General features: G+C 55.5%; 1 protein-coding gene across 2 annotated transcripts; it reads right to left on the bottom strand.

The window, feature by feature from the left end:
* Window positions 1-4560: 4560 nt before the first annotated feature.
* On the bottom strand, window positions 4561-10362 carry CLDN15 (claudin 15). 2 transcript variants are annotated; one of them, XM_040261892.1, is made up of 6 exons: window positions 9893-10362; window positions 9312-9775; window positions 6525-6689; window positions 5356-5437; window positions 5162-5278; window positions 4561-5081 (listed from the first exon to the last, which is right to left on the bottom strand). In XM_040261892.1, the coding sequence occupies exons 2-6, from the start codon at window positions 9526-9528 to the stop codon at window positions 4955-4957; spliced, it is 708 nt and encodes a 235-aa protein (XP_040117826.1). In that variant the 5' UTR covers window positions 9529-9775; window positions 9893-10362; the 3' UTR covers window positions 4561-4954. The 2 variants fall into 2 exon arrangements, with proteins under 2 accessions (XP_040117826.1, XP_040117832.1); XM_040261898.1 differs by lacking the exon at window positions 9893-10362 and having other exon boundaries at window positions 6525-6620; window positions 9312-9856.
* Between the last annotated feature and the right edge of the window lie 6 nt (window positions 10363-10368).

The raw sequence follows: 10368 nt of genomic DNA, 5'->3' as shown, positions 1-10368 counted from the left end.
GATGGGTCCCTTGTTTCTCGAACTTGCTGCTCTGTGTCTTTTCCTCCTACCTGTCAATCACTGCCTGCCCCTCTGGGTCCCTGACCCAGAAAGATGCTGTCCTATTCCGCCACCCCATGTCGTTGCATCTCTCGGCTGCTGCTTTTGGTCACTTTTTTGGTTATTGATCTAGTTTTTTTTTTTTTTTGCATTTTCTTTCTCTAGTTCTTCTGAGTGTATTTTGAGTCCCAGGACTGGTGATGGGGAAGTGGAGTGAGGGCTGGGGATGGGGATGTAGAAGGGTAACACAGAAGGAGCCAGCCCTGTTTTTGTCTTTGATTCTTAACCAAAGGGGAGAGACTGGGCCCTTGTCCTTGGTGCCGCCCATCCGAGTTGTCCTTAGGAAGCCCATCTTATCATGGACTGTGGTGTGTGAAATTAGTAGTAGTAGAGAAAACCCAGACATTTCTGGGAAGCGTCAGGGAGTTCATGGTACAGAGGCCTCTGTTCTTGGAGGCCCTGATGCTATTAATATAACCTTGTGGCCCTAGAGCTTCTTAAACCCACACCTTTTCTAAGTGGATTATAAGCCGTGAGCTCGAAAATGCCTCGGAGTTGCTGTCTTGAGGCTCAGTACTTTGTTGCAACATAGCAAAGCAGATGCTTAGGAAATATCTGTGACACAGGTTATTTCAATAAGATATTAATGAGATCCAGCCACGCTGGTGTCAGGGGCCGCCTTAGGCTCTTCTCCCCGCTTTGGGCGACTTTCTTGTGGTTGGACTTTCTCGGCAGGTGTTACCAGTCTCTTCCTGGGAAGTTGCTTGCTCTTTCTTCTGGAGACTGGTGGTTGGGCAAGTGGTGTTGGGTGACAGCATCGTGTTGAATGGTGGTAAGGACAGGGTTTAAGAGACGTCCTGGTGGTGGTTTTCAGAAATGGCTGTAAAATTTTTTACTATCCTTCAAGCATCAAAAAGTGGCTGTTGGTCCCCTTCCCCTGGGATCTGGTCAGACCTAACGACTGCTTGGCCCAGTAGACAATGGTAGAAGAGTGATCATGGGACATGAAAGGCCAGGTGGTAAAAGGCAGTGCAGCTTCTGCCCCGTCCCTCGATACTTGGCTTTGGAGCCCTCAGCTACTTTATAAGAAATTCAGACGTCCTGAAGCTACCATGCTGCGAGGAAGCCCCCTGTGTGCAGGTCCTCCCGTTGACAGGTCCAGGTGAGCAAGCCTTCAAGCCTTCCCAGCCCAGGCTTCCATCATAGGAGTGAAGCCGCTTCCTGATGATTCCAAACCCCAGACATCAAGTCACCCTCACCCATTTGAGTCTTCCTAGCTGTGTCCTCAACATCTTGGAGCAGATGCTGGCCATCTCTGCTCTAAATTCCTGACCTACAGGATCCATGTGTATAATAAAACAGTTTATGCCTTTGAGCCTTGGGATGGTTGGTTGGACAGCAGTAGTAACTGGGACATCAGGAATTCAGTCTACTGGATGCTGACTCTTTGGCCTAGATTAATTATCTTGCTCTCAGGCAGGGAAACCTTCCTGGATCCTAGCCTTTCTGTTTTCCTCTCTGCCAAGAAGTGTACTCAAGAAAGAAAATAGAGGGAATTTCCTGGCAATCCAGTGGTTAGGGCTCGGCACTTTCACCCAGCTGGGCCCCAGGTTCGATCCCTGGTTAGGGAACTAAGATCCCACAAGCTACACGGTGTGACAAAAAAAAAGACAAGACTATTTCTTGGCTGAGGAACACCTCCTGTGCTTCACTGTGATCACCTGCTTTGGATTTCCTGTTGGATTGCTGCTGAGTCAGCACCCTCTCCTTGGTTTATTTCCTAAGTGTGCTGACTTTGTTTCATATTTGTTGTTCCGCATGGTATAAGATTTGTCTACTCTGACACACTCAGTCTTCCTCTGCTGGCCTTGCTAGGATCCCAGGGGCCGCCTCATGCTGACTGGCTCTACAAATCATTTATTGATCTTTTCTAGGAAGGATCTCTGGACCCTGATTTAAAACTATAATTCCTTAAGGAAAATATTGAGCAGTTTTTGCCAGCTTCCTATGTACTAGTGGAGACTTGGTCCCCACCTCAGGAAACACCTGGACCTTTGGGAAATGTCTGGTGGCTCAGATGGTAAAGAATCTGCCTTCAGTGTGGGAGACCCAGGTTCGATCCCTGGTCAGAAAGATCCCCTGGAGAAGGAAATGGCTACCCGTGCCAGTAGTCTTGCCTGGGAAATCCCCTGGGACAGAGAGCCTGGTGGGCTACAGTCCGTGGGGCCGCAAATAGTTGAACACTACTGAGCAACACTTTCACTTCACTATACTAATTATTAGTGCTGCTTACAAGGTTGGACAGACCACTTTGCCTCTCTGACTCTGTTACAGCCACCTCCCAGAAATCAGAGGACTAGAGACTGTACCAGGCCCAGTGCCTGGTGTTCGGTGAGTGCTCAGCTATTGACCTCACTGCCCAAGACCTAAGCAGTTTGTTGTTGAGCTTTTTCATAGCCAGTTCCTTGGAAATCAGAGGCTTCTTGGAACAAGCAGCCATAGCACCTTGCCCATTACATGGTAACTAGCTGTCTGCATTTCTGTCTGCTCTCAGCCTGTGAGTTCTCTGAGGGCAGGGACCAGATCTTGCTTCTGTAGCTTCTAGCAAAGAAAAAAATAATGTTAAAAGGGTTGAAAAGTAGTTCGATAGCCCTTTATAGCCATGTGACCCTGCTTGATGGACAAAGAAACCAAAACTTAACCCCATGGTCATATGTCAAGGCTCGAATGTGAAATTTGGCTCAGGTTGGTTTTCCTGAAAGGGGGAAGGGGTGAGAAGAGGCAGGTCAGCATCACGTGGCCCAGGGCCTGTCCTGTAGGTTGTTACACTGAGGGCCTGCGTGAAACCTGCTTCCCAGTGTCTATGTTTCTGTACAGTCCTTTCCACGTGGACTTTGGACTCGGCCTGGGGACAGCCACAAATGGTATGAAAGCCGAGTGTTGGGGGGAAGGGGTAGGGAATAGCATGGAAAGCATGTGTTCTGGGCGGAGCCCAGTAGGAAGCCCTGATTCGAAGGTGTGTGTCCACGTGAGCAGTCCAGCTTACTGAGAGACCACGGATGTATGGAGGAATAGTAAGAAATGGGGATAGAAAGGCAAGTTAGGGACTTCCCTGGTGGTTCAGAGGTTAATAAACTGCCTGCCAGTGCTGGGGACGAAGGTTCAATCCCTGGTTGGGGAACTAACATCCCACATGCTGAAGGGCAGTTAAGGTGGTGTGCCACAACTGGAGAGAAGCCAGCTTGCTGCAATAAAGAGCCCACAAGTGTGGAGTGTGGCAACTAAGACCCGATGCAGCCAAATTGATTTTTTTTTAAAGCTGGGCTAGGGCCAGGCAGTGTGCCAAGGTGTAATTGTCTTTGTCTTTTTCCTGCAGCACCAGGGTGCTGCTGCCAGGGCAGGGTGATGAATGGGGGAAATGGGAACTGGGTCACAGAGCCCACTTAAGGGGGTTCTCTAACATTGGAGTCTGGGGATGAGGGCTGGACCCAACACCAGGCGGGACAAGGCAGAGAACTAGGTGGAAGTGGAAGGCTCTATGGAGAACTGATAGGATTTGGCTGCCAGCTGAGGGGAAGGTGGTGAAGAGGAAGTGAAGGGAGCAGCCAGAGAGGACTGAGGTGGTCAATCTATGAGACTCAAGAGTTTGGCCTGGCAGAAACTGTGATTTGGGGGGAAAGTGATGAATTCACCCAGCCTGGTGACAACACTCGAGGGCTGCACGACTCCTGAAGCTCAGGAGAGAGGGCCCAGTTAGAACGCAGGTGTGGGAGGTCTCTACATCCCAGGAGAGTCAGTGCAGGTGAGCAGATGGGATCAAAGGAAGGTTAAGTGCCACACCACCGCCAAGGGACTCATTGCTGTACATGACAGGGGATGGGTGCCAGGGTAGACCCTGCTCTCTGCTCCTAACACTGGATGCCAGGCTTCTTTCTCTCAGCCTCAGTTTTATGCCTCAAGTGTGTACTGGCTGTGCTCAGTGCTGGCTGGGCCTGTGCCAAGCATGCCCATGGCCCTGTAGCCATGTCTGAGCTGGATACCATTCAGTCACACACACATACCACCAATACACAGGCCTCTGAACAGACCTCCAGTGCCTTTTCTGGAAGTTACTGAACCATCCCCAGAAAAATGTACTTGCTCCAGGCCTGGCTGACTTGACACCATTTCAAAGTGCTTGTCAATTTCTGATATCCACTCTTAAGTCCAGGTAAAGAAACTCTAGACCAATCATCTCCTTGTACAGCTGTGAGAAAGGTCCAGAGTAAAAGGAATGACTTGTTATCAGTCTGGCCAGAGGGTATCTGCTATTCCGGTCCTTATCTGCTCCTTATTGAGCCTTATCAGTAGTTGTGAGAATGCCACACTCTACAAACTACTTGCAGCTCCTTTCCTCCTTTGCCAGATGGGGCACTCCAAAGGCAGTGGACAGCTGACAGCCTGGGGTCCAGGAACTGATGTGATCCTGGGTGTTGCCTCAGCCACCCCTTGCTGGGTCAATTGCCTCATGACACCTTTAACCCCAGAACAGTTCACAAGTTTATTTATGCATGAATTTATACAGACTGCAAACACTCGGGGACGCCTCCACCCGTTAAACGGCCCGGAGCCTAGACTCAGAAGGTTAAGAGGGGTCCAGCCTCAGAGGCCAGAGATGAGTTCTCAGGAGGCCGGTTGGCCGTAGAGGATCCGGAGAACCAGAGGAAAGAGGCGTAGCCAGGGCGGAGCTCCCATGGGGAGGCGGGGCCTGAGGCCAGAGCTGGGTGTGGCTTCCGGGCAGGGGGCGGAGCCAGAAGCGTGGCTGGTTCTGAACTTGATAACCTGGAGCAGGGGCCCGCGCCCGCAGCCCCGGTATTCCAGGGACCCCTCTCCACTGCGGGCAGTGGGAAGGGAATGGGTCCACAGGCCCGGCTGCCTATACGTAAGCGTTCTTCCCGTACTTGCCAAAGCTGCTGTCGCCTTCTTCATCCGAGGCTGCGGCGGGCAGGTGGGCAGCAAGGCTGGCGGCCGGTATCACGGGGGCTTTGTAGGGAAGCTGGACGCTGGAGGGGGAGAGAACCTGGTCAGAAGGATGTGCGGCCCTTGCCCCGCACTCCGCCCCCCGCGGCGCGCCCTCCCTTACCCGGCGGCGGGGTCCCGGTCCCGGGAGCAGCAGCAGTTGGAGAAGAGGCAGATGCCGCCCAGGATGGCGAGCAGGCAGGCGCTCCAGCCCAGGTAGAGGGCAGGACCCAGCTCGTACCTGGGGACGAAGACGGTGAGCAGGCGGCGCTAGTTCAGGAGTCGCACTGAGACCCACCCGCTGTCCCCCACACTCACTTGGTTCCAGCGTACAAGGGGTCGAAGAAGTCCCTGGTGATGTTGAAGGCGTACCAGGAGACAGCCACCATCCCACAGATACCTGGGGGAGGAACCGGAGAACCCAGCTAGGCCTGGCGGAGGAAGGGGCAGCCCAGAGAAAGGACATGGGCATCAAGTCAAAGAGCAAGCTTCATCGGATCCCTTTCATTTCCTCTCGCCAGCTCCTCACCTCGGTTTCCTACGTCAACGGCAGGCTGCTCCATCCAGCACCCAGGATGCACTGCAGCCCACCTTTCTTGTCTAGTCTCCACTCTGCTCCTCAGCCCCTCTTCCCTCCGTTTATCCCACGCCTGCCCTGTCCCTCCTACCTCTAGTGCCTGGACCACAGTTTCCGCAGTAGGAATCTGCTCACCAGCTCCTGCTGCTGCTGCTGCTAAGTCGCTTCAGTCGTGTCCGACTCTTCGCGACCCCATGGACTGCAGCCTACCAGGCTCCTCCATCCATGGGATTTTCCAGGCAAGAGTACTGGAGTGGGGTGCCATTACCTTCTCTGTCACCAGCTCCTACCCATCCTCGAAAGCCCAAGCAGTCTTCCCTGATCAGCCCTGCCTGCGCTGACACCCATGTCCTGGGCCTTACGGCTCAGTGCATGAAGGCCTGAAGCCAGCCAGGCCCCTGGACTACTGGTCCAGCCTGGCTGCCCCCTGGGGCTGTGTCTCCAATATGCCACCTGGCTTCTCTGAGCCTGTATCCACATCTGGAGAACAGGACAAGACCTACCCTATCTCACAGGCATGTTGTGAGGGAATGTGCACAGACATGTTCTGCAAATTGAAAAGGGATGGCAAGCCTTGTGGTACTGTTATTGTGCACAGTGTGTGTGTACGTGTGCGCGTGCGTGCACGTCCTAGCTCTGATCTTCCCAGCCAGACTGTAAGCGCTGGAGGGCAGAAACTCTCACCTTTGGATTCCCTCCCACACCTCGCTCATGCCTGGTGCCTAGTGCAGGCTCAAGAAGCATTGGTAATGGACTGATTTGTAACCAAGGGATTTGGTGAGTATGGTGGGGCGGTGAGCAGGGAGAGGAGGCAGGTGTCAATGCAAAGGGGAAGGTGAGGTAACCCTGGGGTCTGGGTTGTCCACCCCCTCCCACTGCAGCGCGGGGTCCACCCGTGACCCCCGATTACCAGCCAGGATGTGCAGGGCTCCTGCGGTGGCCGCCAGCTTGGTTTTCCTGGAGAGCTCCAGGCCCCCAATGTTCGTGCAGCGCAGCCCCACCATGCCTAGGAAGAGGCCCAGGAAGCCCAGGAGGATGGCGGTGATCATGAGCGCCCGGCAGGCCTGGATGTACCCTGGGGAAGCGGGGCGCAGCCATGGGTCCCAGAGCCGGCCCTTTCCCCTCCACCTGCGCTCCAGCCTGTGACAGAGTCAGTCCCTACAAGCCCTCAAGTCCTCTCCTTCCTCTGGGCCCCATCCAATCTGATGGGTCAGCCTGAGGGGTCACACCCCCTCCTTCCCAGGAGCTCACCTCCGCACCCCTCGACCCTCCAGGTGCACTTCGCCTCCACCTCTGTTACAAGGCTTCTGCTCAGCACCACTTAGACACTTTGGCTAATAATGCTTTGTCCTGGGGGTAATACTCTTTTTGCAGGATTTTTTTTTTGGCCACACTACTTGGCATGCAGGATCTTTGTTCCCCGACCGGGGATCGAAACTGGCGCCCCCTGCAGTGGAAGCAGGGGCCCTCAACCACTGAGCCACCAGGGGAGCCCCTGCACTGCAGGGTGTTTAGCAGCACCCTTGGCCTCTGCCCACTGGACGTCAATAGCAGTGCCCCCCAGACTGGACAATCAACATCTCTAGATGTTGTCAAAAAGCTACCACTAGTTGAGAACCGCCATGCTCTGCTGGGTGTTACAGACACTATGCTCTGTGAGCACCCCTCCCCTCTCTCACATCTGGGAGGTCCATTTAGTGCCCCGCACAGTGCCTGACATCCTGAACCGAGCCTCTTCCCGGAGTGACCGATAGGGGGCAGCAGTGGCAGCTTCTAATCTGGAAAGTGGGATACCTGGGCTTCGGACGGGTGCGAGGCAAGTCTAGCTCATATGCTCCTTCCTCAGAGTGGAAGAAAACGGCTGCTCCCTTTCTGGGCCCCCTTCCTCCTCCTAGGTCTTCGACAGTTGCCAAGCACTCCCAAGGACCTTGCACCCCTTCCCTGGGTGGGGCAGTGCCACCCGTGTTGAAGGGGAAAGGCTGGGCCCCTGCCAGGAAGATGTGAAGTGGCCCAGAGTTGGGGGGCAGGGAGGAGGGGCAAAGTTCCCTGGGAGCATTTTCTCCTTCCCGGTCACTTCCTCTGGAGTTCCCCCAGCCTCTCCCCCTACTTCTCCATCCACCCACCCACCCATCCCCACCTGGGCAGACCAGCTCCGGATCCCCAGGGAGCTCTTGTAGATAAGGAGACGTTATTGAAGGGCCCATAAGCAGCTGCGTGGCTGCGGTGTGAGTAAGTGACAAGACCCGCCCCCCCAGGACCAGAACTAGCCTGGGAACTAGCCTGGGAACCAAGTATTGGCTGGCTCTGAATTCCAGCCCCCCAACCCCCTGGGTGGCTCAGGGCAGGTCACCATGCAGTTTTCCTGCTTCTGGAAGATGACGTTACTAATGCTGCCAACGGCGGGGCTGTAAACAGCACTGAAATGGTGCACGCGAAGCACTAATGATGCCTGGAGCCTCAACCTGATCCCTGGACAGCTGCGTGCTCTCTGCCCTCCCCGCTCTGCTCACTCGCCCTTGCATCTCCATCTTTCATTGTCTTCTGTGCGCACTCATGAGAGCAGCAGTCCCAGTGGGGGCCCTCCTCACACCACATTGCTGAGTGGCTGCAGCCAATGTCCCTCCTGCCCACCCACCATTCTGGTGTCCGGTCCTGGTGTCTGACCCAGATTGTACTCAGCTTTCATAGAAGTTTTTTTTTATTTTTGGGGTGGTGGTGTCCTGGATGGGATGAGAGCATGAAGCCCCTGTAGCTGCCCCTACTATTCCCAGGGTCTCCTGAGGCAGCATCTCTGATACTTGGGGAGGCAGTTTCCTGGCATGCTGGCCTCAGCTCCTTCCCCTGCCACCCAGCCCCTGCAGCTGGGGGACCTGGAAGGGCACGACGGCTCCAGCAGCCCCGACTGAAGGACTCCGCGGGTGGGGGAGTGATGGGTACTGCTCACAGCATGAGCTCCAGGCACCAGGGAGGGCCTTCTGGGGCCAAAAGAGCTGTAGGCTCCAGCCCACCAACAACCCCAAACACATATGCACACACATCCCTGACTAGAGTGCATACTGAGATGTGCAAGAGGACTCCATTTAAAACAGCCATCTAGAGCTCGCCATGGCAGTGAGACCAATGCCCCCGTGGAAGCCTGGTGCAGTTATTGAGCCTTCTAAGTATCTCAACCCCCAGGAATCCAAGGTGGGGTTTCCTCTTCACCCCACAAGCCCCAGCACTCTCACCCCAAAACTAAAGTGCTGGATTTGATTGAGCGAACGTAGACGCCAACCTGGTGTTAACATTTTCTGCACATTTCATCTCACATAATCCTCACGACCACCCAGTGAACCAGTGCTATTCTGACCCGAGTTTTAACAGATGGGTCAAATGAAGCTCATTTTATCAGGAGGCATGGAGCAGGTCCACAGCAGGTGTCAGGGCTGGCACTCTAGCCCCGGTGCCTGCACTTGTAGCCACAAAGACAGAGGGTCATGCAAGAGCAGGGGGCCACCTGTGGCACGGCCTCTGCTGGAGTTCCAGACAGAGAGATGCCCCCAGCACTCCTGGCTGCAGGAAGCAGGTCTCCTCACTGCATCTGGCTTCCCTGGGCTGTATGGCGCCCAAGGTCCGACCACAGGCAGCGCCCACCGTCCCTGGGATCTCTCCAGCCTCCCGCCTCCCTCTGCTCCCTTCGGCTCTCCCCAGCCCGTACCGGAGAGGGCCAGCATGGACGGGAACTCCCAGCAGTTGTGGACGCCCATGGAGTCGGTGGCACAGCTGTACCAGAGGTTCTCGAAGATGGTGTTGGTGGTGATGACATTCCCATGCACGGTGGACACTCGCCAGCTGCTGTGCGCCAGGGTCACCCCCAGCATCAGCAGCCCCACGGCTGTGAGGAAGAAGCCGAAGATCTCCATAGCCACCGGCATGGTGGGACACAGGCCCCGAGGGGAGCCCGGGGCCCCAGAGAGGGGGAGGGGCCGGGCCCCGGGGGAACCTGAGGGCCTTTGGCCAAGGAGGGTGGTTCAGGCAGGCTAGGGAAAGAGAGGGAGGCAGGCTGCAGCCTCGGCCTCTTCTGTGGCCCAGGTCCGTCTCTGGTTTGTCTCCTGCCCTCTCCCCGGGTCTCTTCGCTTCCCCGCAGGTCCGTCAGAGGAATGAGCCAAGCGCGCACGGCAGCTGTTGACGAGGAGATGGAGGGAATAAACGAAACGGGCCAAAAGTCCACCCCCTGCCCCCTGGCCTCTGGGCTGCCCTGGGCTCCCCGCCCCTCGAGGGTGGGGGGAGAGGACTTACCGGGGAGTGACTAACGGACGTGCCGCCAAGGAGGGGCTCCCATGGGAGGCACTGGGAGCCAAGGGGAAGCGCCGGCTTCTGACTCAGCTTTCATCGGGGGCCAGATAATGGAGTAAGAGGGGCAAGGAAAGAGGAAGCGGCTGAGGCGAGAGATGGAGGCTGAACACAGAGAGGCCCCCTGCACCTTTCGGTGGGGAAGGATCAAGGCAGCTGAGCCACCCTCTCTGAATGCTGGTGAGAACAGTTCAAGAAACTCAGAGACCTCGGGGTTGAGTCTCCAAGGAAGAGTAAGGTTGAATGAGGGAATGGGAAATCTGGGGGAACCCATGGCTTTGGAATCCAACCAACCGGGATTCAAACCAGGTCCTATCCTTTACCAAAGCACCACGGGCATGAGGTCGGAGCCCCTTGAGCTTGTTTCTGCTTGCATGAACTAAACTATTCCTCCTCACTTCATGGGTTATGTTAAGAATTGT

Source organism: Oryx dammah, unplaced genomic scaffold (genome assembly GCF_014754425.2).
Source record: "Oryx dammah isolate SB20612 unplaced genomic scaffold, SCBI_Odam_1.1 HiC_scaffold_2, whole genome shotgun sequence".
Taxonomy (NCBI): domain Eukaryota; kingdom Metazoa; phylum Chordata; class Mammalia; order Artiodactyla; family Bovidae; genus Oryx; species Oryx dammah.
This window is presented reverse-complemented; position numbering and strand designations above follow the sequence as displayed.